Source organism: Petaurus breviceps, unplaced genomic scaffold (assembly GCF_028583685.1).
Source record: "Petaurus breviceps papuanus isolate PSGF00001 unplaced genomic scaffold, PetGlider_PUasm1.0 90574, whole genome shotgun sequence".
NCBI lineage: Eukaryota > Metazoa > Chordata > Mammalia > Diprotodontia > Petauridae > Petaurus > Petaurus breviceps.
The window spans coordinates 3987588-4007815 of NW_027187277.1; the positions used below are offsets into that span (position 1 = coordinate 3987588).

At 40.7% G+C, this 20228-nt stretch overlaps 1 protein-coding gene across 1 annotated transcript in view; it reads left to right on the forward strand.

The window, feature by feature from the left end:
* The first annotated feature begins 569 nt into the window (after positions 1-569).
* The window catches only part of EIF1AX (eukaryotic translation initiation factor 1A X-linked), a 41273-nt gene continuing 21614 nt past the window's right edge, over positions 570-20228 (forward strand). Inside the window, exon 1 of the mRNA XM_069063435.1 lies at positions 570-906. Coding sequence (XP_068919536.1) covers positions 891-906 — 16 coding nt within the window. The 5' untranslated portion in view covers positions 570-890. The remainder of the gene's footprint in view (positions 907-20228) is intronic.

A 20228-nucleotide genomic window follows, 5' to 3' on the forward strand; every position in this document is an offset into this window, starting at 1 on the left:
TGGCGGGGGCGCCCGGGAAATATCACCCTGTCGTCTAACAGTAACCACGTAGCTTAGACTTTAAGATACTGGGGGGGGGGGGGGAGGGGCTCATTGTGAGTAAAGACACACACCCGGGTCTGCTAAGGTGTCAATCATCAGGGCAGGGCCTCTCAGGCCTCCGGGCCAGCAGCGAAGGCAGATCGGGGACTGGGGTGGGAATGGTCTCCAGATGCAGAAGCGCAGGCGGGTCGTGGAGTTTGTAGTCATTTGGGTTGTTGTTTTGTTTTGTTTTTTTAACTGAGAATTCCCACCCAAGTCCTAAATAAACCTAAAAGACTCCAAGGGTCACACCTTTAGGTCAGAAACAGCAGTTGTGCTACAACAGAGGAACACGCGGCAGGCGCGCCGCGGCTGGGGGAGAAACTTTAAGAGCAGTGCGGCTGCTCTGGCCCCGCCCCCTCGAACACGACACACTCCACGCGCCGCGACGCAAAGGATTCTCGTTCCCGTGTGTTCTAAGGAGTCGTTTCCGTTGGCCGCGCCTGCGCGCCTGAGGCGGGGAGCGAGAGCCGTCAGCGGAGGCGGAGGGAAGCGACGCACGCTCACTGCGACGCCATTTGCTGGTTCCAGAGCGTGGGACGGGAGAAGTCGCGCGAGAGAGACTCACACACATACTGGGCAACTCGGGTTTTTTTGTGCACGCGACGTCTCCCCTGTCCGGCCCCTCGCGTTCTCGCTTCCCTGCACACTCTGTGCCCTCCGGAGCTTCCAGCTCGCGCTAGCTTTCCACTCCCCCTGCGAAGCGGCTCCCTTCTACCGCGCCCGGAGAGGCGAAGGCCGCCCGCGCGTCCTTCGGAAGAGCCACCGCCCGAGAGGGAGACGGAGACCCCGCAGAGGCCGCCGCAGCCATGCCCAAGAATAAAGGTAACGCCTCCCGATCGCGACCGACCCGCCCCGGGCCTGGTCGCGCCGGCCGCGGCCTAGGCCGCTCATGGGCGCCGGTTCCACGGCGACCTTCCCTCGCTCCTAGTTCGGGGCCTACCTGCAGACCTTGGGTGTCCTGGGAAGAGGGAGAGAGGAAGTTACGGGCCCACCCCCGAGTTCGGTCACGGACGGGCAGAGTGCCGACGCCATGTTGGTAGGGCCTACAGAGGGTAGCCAACGTGGGGTCTCACCAGCCCTCCCCGCCTGGAGGTGAAGCCGAGGCTCTCAGAGGTGCCGGGCCCACAGGAACCTAGGGGCATTCCGTCCGGGACACCGGGGGTTTAAAAGGGCAAGGTCCTCCGACCCCGCGTCCAACTGCTCCCACCCGGAGCCGGCGCGGGGCTGTCGGCATTTGCGCTCTCCAACTTTCAAGTATGGAGATTCTGCTAAGGCCATTAAGACCCTCGATCCCTCTGGTCGAGAAGGCTGTGCTCTCCAGGAGTGTTTTTTATGGGTTTGTCTATGTGCTTCACGCTGATCACCTAGTCTGGTTTCAGTCCTTTCCTCTTCTCCTCCTATGATCTTCACCCCCCCCCCAAAAAAAAAAGATTTCACTCCTCTCTTTACTTTTCAGTACAGTTGATTTGTGTGTTTGGGGGAATGGATGGAAATACAAGCATTTTTCTTCAGATAAGCTGAGTGGCTTCAAAAGTATTATTTAAAAAGTAATTATTAGTTGCTTCCTTGTGATGCGCGTTCTTAGTGCCCAAAGTAGAATGGCAAGTCAGCCAAGCATTTTTTAAGCGCCTAGTAGCTGCCGGACCCAGGGAGTACAAAGGAAGGCAAAAGATTGTTTTCGAGGAGCTCACAGGTTAATGCTGCAAACGACCATGTACATACAAAAATAAATTAGATATAGAGGAAAGACCAGTATTAAGGGAGATCAGGAAAGATTTTAAAGTGGAAGATACGATTTTAGCTAGGACCCTGCAAAACGTTTTTTGTAGTAAGTGGAGAGATTCTTTTCAGTATCCAGTTGTTTTAGAGGAAGTAGATTTCAGAATTCAGTAGGAGATAGTGAAGAGATTTCATTTATTCATTTATTTGAGAGGGGAAAATTAATGAAAGAATTTTCATTGAGTTTATTTTCATTTTTTTTCATATTTTTATTTTCATTTATACCTCCTTATCAGTTGTAGGTATCCTTTCATTCACTGGAGAATTCAGACTGAATTCAAAGTTCTATTTGACTTTGTATCTCATAATCTGAAAAAGTGGTTAACTCATCAGTGTGGACTTCCATTCTTGTGTGATTCTTGTCTACATTTTCCTCCCTAGAATATATGTGTATCCAATGTTCTGGACGTTGTATAGGGTGTGTGTGTGTGTGGGGGGGTGTCATTGGATAATTCAGGTCGTTCATTGCCCCTCATTCTCACTACTGTTATGGTTTTTTTTGTTGTTGTTTTTGTTTTTGCTGTGTGTACATTTGTTTATATGGTAGTGAAATAACAAGAGGATGTGCCTTCATTATGGTGAATTCTTCATTAGGATCACTTCCTAAGAAGTTTGCTGGTTTATTTTATTTCAAGGTTTGCTGGTTTATTTTATTTCAAGCCTTTAAGACTGTTATTCAAGACTTGTGTTCTTTAGGAGAGATTCCCATATGGAGAGGATGCTTTATTTTTTTTTAATTTGCAAGTCCAAAAGCTTTGTGGATATAGTTTTGTTGTTACTGACCATGGTGAATATGAGTCTGAGGTAGACGAAGTTGTAGGTGAGTCTTGTATATATCCCTTAAGAAACCACAATCATAACATTCTCAGACAAGAGAAAACAGTTGGTTTCTGGAAACATATATAGTCAATTGAGTCAGAATTAATAAACATTTATAAGTACTTATCTGTCTGGCACTGTGCTAAGCACTGGGGATGCAAAGGCATAAGATGGTTTTTGCCCTCAAGGAGTTCACAATCTAATAGGGGAAGAGTACACATACAGAAGTTGGAAGGAGGAGGAGGCAATGCTGAAAATTCTCAGCTTGGGAAATGATCTGATGAGGTGTGAATTTCAGCACTGACTTCATCATTCAGAATGATGAGTTTCTAGAGATTGTGAGGTCAAGAAGTGCATCCAGATGGGAAATGATAAGGTGAATGCCCTGGGCCCCCTCTTTAAATTGTGACTGATCTGAGATGATCTTTTTAATGTCTGCTGTCCACCCCTTCCAGTTAGACTGAGGGAGCAACCCTGCTTGTCCACCATGTGTACTATATTCCTCCCTTTTGGTTACAGCTGCCACTGGATTTTGAGATGGGTACTATAAGACACTGAAACTTCACTTGATAACTTTCTTACCCAGCTGTGCAAATCTGTCGTTTGCTAGTCTGATGTCAGGAGAGAAACTGGAAGTTTGGCACTGTACCTGTCTTGAATATTTGAAAATTTCAAGGCCATGAACTTTATACACCATCCTTGGTTCCCTCCTGAAACTCTTGGTTTTAGTTTTTACATTGTAACTATACCTTTGTAACTAAAACTTGTTCACATTAACTTGTTGTCGATGGTAGACCTAGGGCAAGAGTTCTTAAACTTTTTATCTTGCGGATCCCTTTGGCAGTCTGGTGAAGTCTTTGGACCTCCTCAAAATAATACTCTTTTTTTTTTCCTTTTTTTTTTTTTTTTTTAAAGCAATCAGGGTTAAGTAACTTGCTCAAGGTTACACGGCCAGTTATTTCTGGGTGTGGTGCTGAGTGTCTGAGCCCGGGATTTGATCTCCAGGTCGTCCCAACACTGGAGCCGTGCTCTTACTCGCTGAGCCACCTGGCTGCCCCTAAGCAATTGGGGTTAAGTAACTTGCTCAAGGTTACACGGCCAGGTGTTTCTGGGTGGGTGCTAAGTGTCTGAGCCCGGGATTCGATCTCCAGGTCTATCTCAACACTGGAGCCGGTGCTCTTACTCGCTGTGCTACCTGGCTGCCCCAAAATAATATTCTTAAATAATTGAGGAAAACGAAAAATTTTAGTTAAAGGTTAGTAAAAATAAAGGAGTAATATTTTTCCCGTCCAAGTTCATGAAGCCCAAGTTAAGAACCCTTGGCCTACCCAATGTTTTCCAACCAAATGGGATCTAGAGCTTTTTTTCAGTTGCCTTAACCCACTTTGTTCCCCCTAGTTCTAGGGTGCCATCATAGCTTCCTGCTTCTAGAAATAGGTTTGCCCTATTCATGATGACAGTCAGTAGAAAATTAGATATGGTGAGTTAACAACTGCATTAGCCAAGTTCCCAAAGCAATTCTGATTGTAACTTATTGTTTGGAAAAGATTTGAGGAAAGGAACTGTTTAGCAACTCTAAATCCATTCTTTGACTAACTTCATTGCTTGTCTCTTGGTGATCCCCATCTGCCCTCATTTGCTGTCTCCAGATCTACTTTGTTCCCAAGTTCCCAGTGCTATTTTAAAATAATTTTTAGCCTTGAAGACTCTAGAGTAAGTCTAGATCAAGCCTGCATTTTGCAACTTGAAACTTGTACAGAGAGTTCCAGGGATTTTGTCTTACCTAAATTCAAATATCAGTTAGGTACCTATTGTAACCTCTCTAACCCATATTCTTCTCTGTTGTCTTTTTTTGTGTTTTCTTTATAAACTCTGAAGGCCATTATCAATGACCCTCTTTTCTCTCAACAATATCTTTTTTAGCAATCTCATTTATTCCCTCTACTTTCAACTACTACCTTTATATGGCTGATTTCCAGATATGTTTCTTCAAACCTTAACTTTCTCATGGTGGCACCTCAAGCTCAGCATGTCCAAAACTAAGTTTTTCTTCTTGTTCCTTAAAAATACCTCTATTGGCTTCATTTTAGCAGTCAATGGCACACGCATACTTCCATGAAAACTTAGCACAAACCTTTGCTCTTCTCACTCATATCTTGCCAAATCATTTTTCTCTCTAATAGTTTACAGGTTGTTCTACACCCTCTTAGTTTTCATTTCTACCATCCTAGTATCATCCACCTGTTATTATTCAAATAACTTTATAAGAGCAACTAACATGGACTATAACATATATATAATTATATAACATTATATATGTTATATAGCTGATAGAGTATTAGACCTATGGTAAGGAAAACCAGAGTTCAAATTCATCCTCAGACGTTTATTAGCTTTATGACTTTTGGGCAAGTTACTTAACCTGTGTGCCTCAATTTCCTCATCTGTAAAATGGGGGTGATAATAGCACCTACCTCCCAGGATTTTGTGAGTATATGAGATAATATTTTAATAACATTTAACAAACCTTAAAATGCTATATAAATTCTGGATATTATTGTTAATAACAATAAACATTAGGTCTTCCCATCTCCCCTTCACTCTAGTGCCAGTTCTCTATTTTTATAGGTAGATTATATTACTCCCTACTCAGAAATTTTCAGTAGTCCACCAATTTCATACTCCTTTGCTAGACATACTATATCTTCCATAATTTCGTGTCACCTTTCCTTCCTTCCACCCACCAGATTTGTAATTTCATCTATGTGGCTAACTATTGTGAGGAAACTCCCTCCACTGACTCAGATTAATGACTCCTTGCAATTTGTAGTCTTAGAAGAATTGCCTGGGACACTGAGATGTTAAGTAATTTGCTCAAAGCAACAAAGCTGACAGGTGTCAGAGGTAGGATTTGAACAAGGCGTTCCTGGTCAGCATTCTGTTTTAGCTAGACCTTAATCACCCTGCATTTCCAGCCCTCCCTACTACTAATCTCCCTCCTCTATGCTGTAGACAAACTGAACTTGTTGTCTCATGAACAATCCCAATGTTTTTCTGCTTCTGTCTTCATACAGTTCTTTCACATTGCTTTGCATCCCTTAAGACCCAGTTCAAATGCAACTTCCTCCACGAAGTCTCTCCCCTTACTCACTTATCCTGGTTGTTCCCAGTATGTGCATTAAGGACTCTTCTCCTTCCCACACACAGCTGTTGCATGGAGTACAATCCACGTGCATATTAAGCATTCTAATTTTGATCTTTATTTAGCACAGACAAAATATTTAGTATGATGCAATATGATAGATATATTTTCTAGATGTGTATCATTGCTTTTAAATGATTAGACTGTTATGATGGATAAAATAAAAAATTCATTTAAAATAACCAAATTCAGAATAGCTTTCTGTTGACGTGTTAATGTATTTTCTTAATCAGTGGATACTAATGAATGGCTTTGAACTTCTTTTACCTTGAAAAAGGGTCCTTGAAGTCAAAGGTTGGGAACTACTGCTAACCTCTTGCCTCTTTTACTTTTAAGTGCTTGCTCTGTGCTAGGTGCTTTGGGTGCAAAGCTTTTCTGGGAGCAGAAAGATAAAACATGAACACAATTAAATTTCAGCCAGTCAGACACTTATGTGCCTACTTTTTGCCAGGCATTGTGCTAAGCCCTGGGGATATAAAAGCAAAAAACAGACCCTGCTCTCAAGGAGCTCATAGTCTAATGGGGGAGACCACAGGCAAGCAACAATGAACAAACAAGAAGTGTAATGGATATACTGAAGAAAATCTTAGAGGGAATACACTAGCATTAAAGGAGGGTGGAGATCAGGAAAAGCTAAGAAAGTGGGCTTTTTCCTGGGACTTGAAGGAAATCAGGGAAACTAGGAGGGGGGTATAGGAAAGAACATTCCAGACATGAGGTACAGCCAATGAAAATGTCAGGTCAGGAGATGGAGTGCTTTATTCAAGGAACATTAAGAAGGCTAGTGTCAGTGGATTACAGAGTTCATAGAGGTGAGTAAGGTGTAACACTACTGAAAAGGTGATGGTGGGAGAAGTTCAGTTATGATGACATTTAAACACCAAGCAGAGGATTTTTATATTTGAGACACTGAAGTTTGTTGAGTTAGGAGAGTGACATGGTCAGACCTGTGTTTGAGGAAGACCACTGATCTGACTGGAGATGGACTTATATGGGGAGAGACTTAAGGCAACTAGACCACTCAAAAAGTCTGTTGAAATAACGCACATGTGAGGTAGCAAGGGCCTACACCAGGGTGGTACAGCTTCAGGAGAGACAGAAGCATATACAAGAGGTGGGCAGAGGAGTAGAAGCACGACCTCTGAGCGGCTCTGGCTTCCACGTTCCCCAATCAATGTAAAAAGGGGACTCTGAACAAACTTTGGAGCTTGTAGCAGCAAGCACCCTGGAGTCCCTAGGGTGGCTGCTCACACAGGTTCTTGGATCTGCTTTGATAAAGGAAAGCAACTCAAAATGGGTTAACAAGCTTACTTTAATCAGTCAGATATGTATCCTTTACCTTGTTCAGGGGAAAAAGGTCAGCACCCAAACTTCAGAATATACAGACAGTATTATCAAGACATTAACAGATCAAGTAGACAGATTTCCAAACTGTCCAGCGATTACATCCATACCTAGTCAACATCTGGGTTTTTCAAAGCTGGGGGACTCTCAACAACGGCTTCCCAGAATTCAGATCAAATCACAGAACACTTCTCAAAGTGAGTCCCAAAACAAAGCTACACATCAGGGCTTATATAGCCTTCTCCTGGCTCAGAGAATGTAACAACCTTATTGACTCACTGGCCAATCAAGAAGTATCTACTGAAAAACAAGCCTCCCTCCCCAGGCTTCAGGTGCATTTTAGCCTAGGGGCAGGGAAGATCTTCCAAATTTGCATTCCCATTACAGAGCTGCAGAGCCCACAAAATGACACAGAGAAGCTAACCTCCCGCTGAGGGCAGGCCAGCAGAGAGCTCTGGGAGCCTAGCCCAGGCCCACCTGAGCTAGAGGTTTTAGCCCCAGGGCTGGCCTGACCCGCCAGGCAGCCCCAAGTGGCAGCTTCAGTTCCTAGCCTGCAGAGTATAGGGGGACCAAGCAACCAGTCTGAGGGGTAATCGCTCTTGCTGTATGTAACCTGCTTGGATCTGGATTGCAGTCTAGGGTGGAGGTCCTGGGGTGTGTGTCCAGCTTGCCAGAGTGTGTGGAGGCCTCAGAGAGGACACCTATCTAATATCTCTGGCAGCTGAGAAAACCCCAGTGTTTGGGACAAAAGCTCCCCTGTCTGGTGGCAGAGTCCTACTGCGGCAAAAAGCCCAGGGGTCAAGTGACTGAGGGGTGACATGACTAAGCAAAGGAAACAAAGCAGACAAAAGATTTCAACATTAGACTCCTATTTTGGGGACAAAAAAGAGCAAAGCATGGAACAGGAGGAAGACAGTAAAGTCAGAACTCCTGCACCAAAAGCCTCAAAGGAAAATACGAGCTGGTTACAGGCCATAGAGGACCTTAAGAAGCAGATAAGAGAGGAGGAAAAATTGGGAAGAGAAATGAGAACAATGCAAATTACGAAATGACAGTCAACAGCCTGACTGAGGAAAGTAACACCTTAAAAAATAGACTAACTCAAATGGCAAAAGAGGCTCAAAAAGGCAATGAGAAGAATGCCATAAAAAGCCAAATTTGCCAGATGGAAAAAGAATCTCAAAAGCTCACTGAGGAGAATCATTGCTTCAGAATTAGATTGGAGCAAGTGGAAGCTAATGACTTTATGAGAAATCAAGATGCTGTTAAACAGATCCAAACAAATGAAAGAATAGAAGGCAATGTGAAATATCTCATGGGAAAAACCACTGACCTGGAAAATGGATCCAGGAGAGATAATTTAAAAATTATTGGACTGCCTGAAAGCCATGATCATAAAAAGAACCTAGAAATCATCCTCCAGGAAGCTATCAAAGAAAACTGCCCTGATGTTTTAGTACCAGAGGGCAAAATAGAGGTTGAAAGAATCCACCCATCACCTCCTGAAAAAGATCCCAAAAAGAAAACTCCTAGGAACATTATAGCCAGGTTCTGGAACTCCCAGATTAAGGAGAGAATATTACAAGCAGCCAGGAAGAAACAATTTGAATATTGTGGAAGGATCTGGCAGCTTCTACACTGAGGGACTGAAGGGCTTGGAATATGATATTCCGGAGGTCAAAGGAGCTGGGATCAACCAAGAATCACCTACCCAGCAAAACTGAGTATCATGTTTCAGGGGAAAATATGGTCATTCAGTGGAATAGAGGACTTTCACGCATTCTTGATGAAAAAAACAAAGTTGAATAGAAAATTTCACATTCAGATACAAGAAGCATGAGAAGGTAAACAGGGAAAAGACATCAAACTTATCAAAGTTGAACTATTAACATTCCTACATGGGAAAACAATAATTGTAACTGATGAAACTTTCTCAATATGAAAATAGTTGAAGGGAATAGAAATATATATGTCCATATCAGAGGGTATATGGGCATTTGAATACATATGTGAATGTGTATATATGTTTACAGGTATACATAGATAGAGGGCACAGGACCAATTTAACAGGAAAGGATGATACTTAAAGGTGAAATTAATAGGTGAGAGAGGAATATGAGAGGAGATGGGGAGAGACAGAATGGGGTAAACTATCTCATAAAGAAGAGGCAAGGGAAAATGGTTACAATGGAGGGGAAGAATAGGAAGGCAAAAGGGAATGGCTCAACCTTATTCTCATTGAATTTGGCTTGGGGAGGGAATGAAATACACACTAAATAGGGTATCTCACCCTACAGAAGAGTAGGGGGGACGGGGATGAAAGGGGGGATGATTGAAGGGAGGGCAGGCTGGTGGGGGGGAAGTTGGAAGCACCCACTTCTGAAAAGGGACAGGATCAAAGTAGAGAATAGAACAAGTGGGAGGTGGGATTGGAGGGAGGGAAATATAGTCAGTCTTTTACAATGTATCTACTATGTTATTGTTTTGCTTTAGCTACACATGTACAACCTATACTGAACTGCCTATCTTCCCAGTAAGGGTGGGTGACAAGGGAGGAAGGGAATGAATATCGAATTCAAAGTTTTAAAATCAAATGTTTTTATGTATGTATGTATGTGTGTGTGTGTGTGTGTGTATGTATATATATATATATATATATATATACTATTTTGGGGCGGTGGATAGGGGAAAAACGGGGAGAAATTTTGTAACTCAAAATCTGGCAGAAATGAATGATGTAAATCAGAAGTTAATAAAGCATTTGAGAAATGGAAAAAAAGAAGCATATACAAGAGATGTTAAAAGATAACACAAGACTTGGCAACAGATTAAATATGGGGTCACAGAGAGAGTAGGAACAGTTTCTTTTATGTGGCACCTGAGTTGTGCTATGAAGGAAACCAGAGATAAGAAGTAAAGGTAAGGAGGGAGTGCATGTGAAGACTGCCAATGAAAAGACATGGAATGTTGTGTGTAAAAATAGCCTGATTGGAATGTGGAAGGCACAGAAAAGTGGTAGGGCAGGAAAGGTATGTGGGGGTCAGGTTGTAGCTGGAGTTTAAATTGCTCAGGTAATCGGGAGCCACTGATGATTTTTTTAGTGTGGTCATAAATGTTTACATTTCTAAAGAAAAGACTGGAGGCAGCTATTACAGTAGTCTAGGTGAGCAGTTTTACAGAACTAGACTATTAGACTACCCTAGACTAGGGTAGAGGCTATATCCATGAGGAGAAAAGGTGCCAGTGGAAGAGAAGTTGTGGAGAGAGAATCAAAAATATCTGCCAACTGGCCAGATATGAGGATGAGGAATTCAGGGATGACTCTGGATCATAGATTTAGGGTTGGAAGGGACTTCAGAAGTTATCTAATTTAACCTCCTCCTTTTATAGATAAGGAAACTGATGGCTGAGGAGGTGGAGAGATTTCACAAGATCATAACTTGAGAAGCAGGATTTGTACCTAGGTCCTATGCCTTTAGAGCAAGTACTCTTTCCATTACACCATACCAATTCCCTGGGATCTCTAAAGCTGAATATTTGGGGGTTTGGGTAGAGGATTATACCCAGAATCTGAGGAAACTTGGAGAAGGAATGGGATTGGGGAAATAGGAGTTGTGTTTTGGATGTATTGATTTAGAGATGATTATGGGACATACAGGGAGAGATGTACAGCAGGCAGTTGGAAATAGGTCCAATAATTTGGAATAAATTTAGGCATTGTTTTGCATTATAATTATCTGTGTATGTGTCATTCACTGTAATAGACTAAGCTCCATGAAGGTAGGGGCATTGTTTTAGCCAAGTTTTGTGTCTTTCGCAATGTGTTGCTTTCCATTTCATTTAGAGTATGGAACTAAGATGAAATGAGTGTGTACGTGTAGAATTACCCACTATAACACATCCAATAAATCGTCTAGAACCTCTTACTTTAAAACCTCTAATGAAGGAGAATCCAATACATCTTAAGGCAGCCCATTCCATTTTTTTTTAACAGTTTTAAATCAAACCTAAATTGTCCGTTTTGTAACTTCCATTCAGTGCTTCTAGTTCTGCCCTCTTAAATCCAGACAAAGAACTCTGATCTCTCCTCTAACTTACAGCCTTTCAAATACTTGAAAAAGTTGTCATCTTCCCCCAAGTCTACTCTTTTTCAGGTTAAACATGCCCATTTCCTTTCAATGAACTTATATATGTCATAGACTCAAGACCCTTCATTCAGGTTGCACTCACCTGGATACCCTCCAGCTTTTCAAAGTCCTTAAACCACTGTGATCAAAACTAGCAGAAGGCAGTAAGACAATCACTTCCCCTACACCTGAAGCTCATTTGTCTATTAATGTAACACAAAATTTAATGAGAATTTTTGGCTGCTGTTACTATATTGTTCACTCACTAAGCTTATAGTCCACTAAAGCATCTAGATTTTTTAGTAGTATATCCATGCCTCCCCTATTTATTATTGTGAAGTTGATTTTTGTGTATGTGTGATCAAATACAAGATTTTACCTTTATTTCTACTAAATTTCACTTTATTAGATTCATCCCAATAATCTAGCCTGTCCCAGGTCATTTTGGATCCTAACTATGTCATTATATGTGTTAGCTATACCTCCCAGTTTGGTGTAATCTACAAATGTGATTAACATATCACCTATGCCTTTATCCAAATTATTGATCATGTTAAGTAGCATGGGGCCAAGCATATATCTCTAAGGCACTCTTCTGGAGACTTCTGCCATATCAGCATTGAACTGTGAATAACTTCTCTTTTAGTATGTCCTTCTGACCAGTGCTGATTATTAGCATCAAGTCCATCTTCTCAGTCAGAATAGTAAGAGATGCTTTAATCAGAAACTTTGATGAAGCCCAGGTAAATTATATTTACATCATTCTTCTCATCTAGTAGTTTGATATGAGGTTATTTCAGTATGACCATTTCTGGACGAAACTGCTGGCTCGTACAGAGTCTGAATGCAGATTGAAGCAAACTACTCTCTCTCTTTTTCTTGTTTTGTTTTGTTTCTTCTTACATTGTTCATTCCATTGGTTATAATCCTTTACAACCTGACTAATGTTTAATGTGAAGGTATTTGTAGGTCCTATATTTGATTGCATGCCACCATGGTGGGGGGGTGAGGAGAAAATTTGTGACTCAAGGGATTGGGGAACTGAATATTGTAAACTAAAAAGTAAATTAATTTTTTAAAAAGAAACTATGTTGGCTCTTTGTTATAATCATGCTTTGTAATAGTGATCATTTCCTTTCTGATTCACCAAATTATCTTTGTAATAATCCATTCTAGAATTTTTCTCATGAATCATAGCCAAGCTCATTGGCCTGTGATTTGCACACTGTTCTCTTTTTTTTTTTTTTAAAGGATAACATTTGCCTTTATCCAATTTAGTAGTGCCTCTCCTATTTTTCCATGATCTTTCAGATATTACCAATAGTGGATCAGCAATCATAACTGATGGCCCTTTCAAGATCAAAGAAATAGTACATATGGTCCAGATGACTAGTATTCATCAAGAGCAGTATCAACTACCTGTTAATAATTTTTGTTGTCATTTCTAATGTAAAGTTAATTTTCCTTTGCAAAGAAAACAAACAAAATAAGTATATTAAGCAGCTCTGCCTTCCTTTTATTGTCATTTATTTTCAACCCATTGATGACTTATCTATTAGTGTATTCCCTCCAATAATGTAGATTGCAACTATCCCTTTTTCATCCTTGTCCTCCCATAAATTCTCCACAGGGGCCTCAGTCACCTTTCCCAATGCTTATCTCATTTTCTTCTAACAGTAGGCGTACCAATAGATCCACTTGGGCTGTTGTCTGCCTCTTAACCTTCATCTTTTCCATATGACTGACCTTTTTATCATATTTTCCCTAGTTGACATTCTTTACTCTTTGTTTTTCTTGGAGATTCCTTATTTTGTTATATGTTGTAACATGCTCAACCCTAAGATGATTCTCCTCCATTACACTTTGGGATATCCATTTTTTGTGTTCATATTCAGAGCTTTCTAGAAGAAAGCTATAAGATTATACATTCATTCTGTTCATCCAGTTTGTATAATTCTTTCATTCTACAATTCTTTAAATCTGTAAAGTTAAAGGATCATTCAGAGTTATAGATTCAGGATTGGTCTGAGCTGATGAAGAGGCCAAGCTCTCAATGGTTGTAACAGATCTCAGCTATGAGATTCTGTTTACCCAGATTATGACATACAGTTTGATGGACATGAACAATAAAGAATTGTGGGGGGAATGGAAGGAATGGGGGGGCAGGGGAGATATTTGAATATGGTTTTTTTTTTAACTGACAGTTTGTAGTCATCTTGAATGAAAGGATTGTCTTTATTGCTATTAAAAATGTAGAATCCAAGAAATAGAAGGGACCATAGAGATCATCAACTCATCCTCATTTTAAAGATAGGGAAACTTTAGCCAAACTTAATGTCACTTGCTCAAGACCATACTTGAGGTGGTAGAACCAGGACAAAAACTCAGATCTCCTGACTCACACAATATGGTATAATAAAAGTTCAAAGAAGGGGGAGATCAATGCAGATAGAAATGCTGAAATGGGGAATGGGGAAGCCAGTTTTGTGAGGGAAATTGAGATATTGAGTTCAGAGTAATAATGGATAACCTAAATGGAAATGAAGTGTGGGGGGGTTGTAATCTGGAAATGTGGATGATAACTAAAAAGGCCAACAGGTGAGTAGAGAGTTATACCTTGAGGATTATACACAATTAAGGGAGTATGATTAGAAGAGTCATTGGGGCGCAGAAAAAAAGCAGGCAAAATAGAAATGGGATTGTAATGTATCTCATAAGTTATTAGTAAGGATCATTTGAAGATGGAGGGAACTCCCAGCCATCCTTATCACTCTCTTAGTGAAATCAAGGAGATTAAAGATTGAGAAGAGGCTACTGTACTGGGGGTTGAAGATGGGGGAATGGAAAGCAGAAATCAGTCAGTAATTTAATGGCTTAAATGGAAATTGTTGACTACCTTTGAGTTAGTAGTTGTAGTGGGCAGAAACTAGATTATAAGTGTCTTAAGGAGGAAATGTGATAAGTTGATAATAAAGTAGAGGCAGCGGGTACAGATCTCTTTCAGCTAAAAGGAACATCAGGATAAATGAAGTTTACATTTTGTTTTAAATTGGGACTTACTGTTCATGTTTGATATCAGGAATAAAGGAGCCAGCAGAAAGGAAGTCTCTAACACTCCCACCAAATTAATCTTCCTGAAGATCCCCTTGATAGTAGTGTTTCCTGGCTTAAAAACTTTCAGTGATTCTGCTTTGCTTACAGGACACCAAGTCTATACTTACAGCTTTATAAGGTTCTCTCATTTTTACCCCTCAATCCTTGCGTAAACCATTCTTGCCACTTAGAATGTCTTCTTCCCTTAGTCATATCTTTACCTCAACTCTCAGCTTGAATACCACTTTCTTTGTGAAGCCTTTAGTTATCTTTCTCCTTTGCATTCCTAAAGTAAAGAGTCATTAATTTAGCACTTACAGCTGTCGGGTTATTTATTTGTTGTATATATTAATATTCCTCAACTAAATAAGTAAAGCCCTTGAGGTTATCCATGTACCTTATACTTTTCAGTGTCTTTCCTCACTTTTCCCAGATGCCCTAAACAACTTATTTTAGAAAGGAAATAAATATGGGACTGATTTAATGAAAGTAATTTTTGGTCCAAGCCCCACAAGATTAGGGGAAAAGGAATAAAAAAATCACAGATGAAGAAATTGAGCTTTAGTAAAGGAAGAATTCTTTGGAGGCCAGAGATAAAGGAAGACAATAAGAGTGGAAAGTGATTGTTGTTGTTTGTCCTTCTTTCTAGAAGAGGACCATAACATAAAGACAGTAATGCCGTGACTTGCAAGTGAATAGGATTTAAATGAGGGAGGGCTGTGCAAAGTTAGCAGCCTCGCTTTCCACCCCAGCCATCTGGGCAATAGGAAGATATAGATCAGAGCTAGTGGAGATGGCCCCAGATGCAGTAGGAGCCTTGGCTTTTTTAAGCTGAGGTCTTTCCCAGGTCTCAGTTTGACTGAGGTAATGCCCATTCAGTGGTTAAGGCTGAGTAAGAAATAAGGCAAAGAATGGAGATGAAAGAGATGAGGGAGACATAGAAGGGAAGGAAAGGAAATTGAAAGGGAGGCATGATATATCAGGTAGCTCAAGAATATCATTAACTTCCACTTTCCCATTCTCTCAGATTCACTTCAGGAGGACAAATACCAGGACTTTTCACATAGGAGAATCTGTGGTAGGGGTTAAAAGGTGTCTGATAACATTGGGGCAGTAGTGTGTAAATTTGTTTATATGGATGATTTTTTCCCCCTCTCAATGAAACAAAAAGAAAAAAGACAACATTGGACATCAATTCCCATAGAGTCAAAACCCAAACTGTGCGGCTATACAAAGGGCATTGCAAAGGATTCTCTGAAAGAGCTTTAAGGAGTTGATCATTCCTGGCCAGGGTATCTTAGATAGTCCATGTACAAAGTAGAAGTTGAATGTTTAGTTATGCTTGAAGGGAATAGAATTCAAAACTGAAACTCTGAGGCTGATACTAAGTGATGTTTTTCAAGTTATCTGGCGAATAAAACAAGAATGTTCTTGAGCAGAAATCAATCAATAAACATTTATTAAGCTCCTGCTTTGTGCCAGAGACTATGCTAATTGCTAGGGATACAGAAAGAAGCAAAATCAAATGGGGGAGAGACAACATGCAAGCATATATAAAACAAGCTCTCCACAGGGTAAATAGAAAATAATCAACAGAGGGGAAATATTAGGATTTTTTTTACTCTTCAAAAAATTATTTATTTATTTTTAGTTTTCAACATTCACTTCTTTGAATTAAATTTTCTCCCCCTCTCTCCTGAAGATGGCACGCACTTCTACATGACTCTACACATACGTTCCAATTAAACGCGTTTTCACAGGAAGATAATAGAATTAAGAGGAGTTGGGAAAGGCTTCCAGTAAAACATGAGATTTTAGTTAGGACTTAAAGGAAGCTAGGGAGGTTAGTAGTTAGAGTAAGGGAGGGAGAGCCTCCTAGGAATAGGAAACAGTCAAAGAGAATACCTGGAACTGAGAGATGAAGTGTCTTTGTCATGGAACAACAAGGAGAGAAGTGTCACTAGATCATTGTGTCTTGGGAAGTAAATTTTAAGAATACTGGAAAGGTAGGAGAGGGCTAAGTTATAGAGGGTTTTGAATGCCAAACAGCAATTCATATTTAGTCTTGAAAGCAATGGGAAGTTATTGAGTAAGGGGGGAGAGGGAGGGCAGGGAAGGGCTGCATAATCTAGTCTTCCATTTTTTAAGAAATCACTTTAGCAGCTCTATGGAGGAAGATTGAGAGAACTTGGAGAGGAAATTTGAGGCCAGCTGACACCCTTACCCCTGAGGCTATTGCAGTAGTCCAAGCCTGAGGTGATGAGGACTGCACTAGAGTGGTGGTAGTGTCAGAGCAGAGAAGGCAAGTATGTGCAAGAGATTCTAGAGGTGAAACTGACAGGCCTTGGCAACAAATTAGATGGTACATTTACATTTGTAGTTTGTGTGTGCTACTGGAATAGATAGCATTGAAATTGCTGACCCCTTTCTAAAATGGGAAAGTCCGATGAAGCCACAATAAAGGAGTAATAGCTGTTAATGCCTCTTCATATCTTTCCCATTGCCAAATATTTACTTTGTATATATTTTATAGTACTTATACATGTATTCTTTCTTCTATCCATAGAAGTTAAGCTTGAGGGGAGAGACTTTAATTTTTATTTTTTTATCCCTAATGCCTAGCATAGAGCCTAGAAATAGCAGGTATTTTTTGATGCATAATTGATTGATAGGGTTATAAGTGAAACAGTTAACTAGAGGAAGATTTTGGCTGCAAATTTCAAATAGGAACCTGATAGCCAAGATAGATAGGGCACTGGTTCAGATGCATAAGAATAGGAGCCATTCTTCAATAGACAAATAAATTAAAAGATATGAACATGTAGTTGTCCAAAGGAGAGATGCACACTATCAACCATATATATATGAAAAATGCTCTAATTACTAATATTACAAGAAATACAAATTAAAGCACGTCTAAGATTCTATCTTGACACCTATCAGATTGAATAGGATGTCAAAAAAGGGAATTGGGGATTGTTAGAGGGCATGGTAGGAGGATAGATACACTGATTCAGACCTGCGTAGCTTGGCAGTAGGGGCCAAAATTAAAACAGGTTAAACTTCTTCAGGCCACAGATAGGTTTTTAGTGGCTAACTTTAATCTACTTTTAAGCCATATTTTTTTAAAAAAGAGAAATATCAATTAATATCAGTTACACTAATTACTTAAGATTTTTATTTAATACATTTTTCATGTTTTCTTACTGTTTACATTTAGTTAATGGGACATATTACACTTCTTGTCAGTAATCAGTTTATCATACTCTGGAATCCTGTTTGAAATAAATCTCTTTAGTAATCTGAAAACTATCCTTAGTAGCCTCATTTTCTTTTTTTCTTTTAAAGCAATGGTTACACGGCCAGTTTTTTTGTGTGGGTGTTAAGTATCTGAGGCCAGAACCAATCCTGGGTTCTCCCGACTCCGGGGCTGGCACCTCTTACTCACTACGCTACCTAGCTGCCCCTAGTATCTATTTTTGAATAAACATTTTATGTTCTGATTGAATCTTCTGTTTCTTTTTATCACCCATTTTTACAAAGTCACCCCCAAAACTTGATTGTTAGAACCAAAAAATTTCCACAGTGACTGCACACATAAAAAGAAAAACTGAACTGAGTGTCTAACCTTGGAGAAAGCACCAGATACTCATATAACTTGGAGGGTGGCCTCCACATCGAGGGAGGATAAGAAGCCCTCGAATTTTTGCCACTCATCTCATAGGGTGTCAGGTGCATTGGCGAATGGTTGCACTCACTTTGTCCCTGTTCAACTCCAGTAAAGATGTAAAACATAACAGAAAAGATTTCGCTTTTCTCAGGCTAGAGACAGACTGACAGTTGTCAGTTGCCACAGGTCACATGATAAACAGGAGAGTGTGCAGTGGCAGCCCACCTTCCAAGTTACATGACAGGCACAGTAGTGAGTAGTAGAAGGTGGGTTAAACAGGGCATGGACAAAGCACTTCTTACAATTTTACTTTCTTTTACATCCTCTAAATTTTTCTTGGGCCACCCAAAATCCTTTGGTGGGTTATATGTTGTACAGGCCTGCACTAATCCATTTGGTGGAGCTGTAAAATGATCCATCTGTTCTGGAAAGCGATGAAACTTTGTCGAGAAAGTCACTAAACTGTGCATGCCCTTTGACCTGTAGACTACTGGAAGTATACTCCAAAGAGGATCCAAGACAAAGTAAAAGGACTTGTTTACAAAATATTTATGGGAACACTTTTTGTTATGTCAAGGGGAACAGAGTGGGTGCAAATAAAATTACAGAATTTTAAGAGCTGGACCAAAGAGACCAGCTAGACTACAATAGCCCTGATTAGGTAGGCAGTCAGCCTACTTGAGAGTTGTAAAATGGCTGAACCAAATTATTCTATATGAATTTGTTAGAGTATTATTGTACTAACTTGCAAGAGAGTTGTGTTACTATTAAATTTAATAATACATTTTAAATGGTATGTAATGGGAAATTTCCCCTACAATTCTCTTTGTATGTTGACATGTTCATGTTGATACTTAAGTTCATAATTTAAATAAAAATTAAAGGTCAGGGAAATAAGGGTTGTCAGTATGTGTACCTTGCAGATTTGTTTGGGTTTGTGCAGTGCTGCTGTAGTTCTATATGCACTAATTTCCTTACAACAACCCTCTGTAAGTAGTGTGATAGTATCCCATTTTACAGATTGGGGGGAGTAAGTGACTTCTCTATTATATGATATTGAAGCTGGGACTCCAATCCGGGTTGCTCCATCTCTGTTTTGTATTACATGATTAGTAAGTAAGTATGTTTCAGATTAAATGAGATTCCCCCAGAGTTTGCTGTTGATTTGCCAGATTATTATTAGAGCTGTTGCTCATCTACAAGTGACTTTTTTTTTAACTTAGAAGAAATTTGAAAGGCAGAGATCTTAGCTGTCTACCCAGCTGTATGAAGAGACATTATATATGTGATGATGAGCAGCTGTTATACCATAATATTGTGGGAGGGAGGGAGAAAATAAGCCTTTATTCTGTATTATTAAAACTACTTGGTCAAGATGGCGGAGTAGAAACAGGAACTCCCCGTGGCTCCGGCTCTCACCACCTCCAATCCATGTAAAAGGGGACTCTGAACAAACTTTGGAGTTACAGAACACACAAAATGACACAGAGAAGCTAACCTTCTGCTGAGGACAGCCCAGCAGGCTGGCAAGAATCGGCCAGTACAGCACTTAGGAGCCGAGCCCAGCTCCACCCAAGGTTTTAGCTCCAGGACAGGCCTGACCTGGACAGTCCAGGACAGGACTGGCTGGAGGGACTTCAGATAACCAGCAGTGTGGCGGTCCAGAATTATCAACACAGATGCTAAGGACAAAGTGAGAGGTCAGTGCAGTGTGGACTTTGGGACCTAGTAGTTGGGAGTGCATTGGCTTTTGCCCCTGGGGCAAGAAGCTGCTGAGGTCTGTGGTGTAGCCACTGCCACATTGCAACTTCACCTTCTGGCCTGCAGACTGTAGGGGGACTAAGCAACCAGTCTGAAGGGTAATCACTCTTGCTTTACTTGGATCTGGATTGTGGTCTAGAGTAGAGGTTCTGGGGTATGTGACCAGTTTGCCAGAACGTGTGGAGGCTTCAGAGAGAGCACCCAACTAATACCTCCGGCAGCTGAGAAAACTCCAGCCTTTGGTACGAAGCTCCCTTGTCTGGTAGCAGAGTCCTACTGTGGCAAAAAGCCCAAAAGTCAAGTAATTGAGTGGCAACATGACCAGGCAAAGGAAGCAAAGTGAACAGAA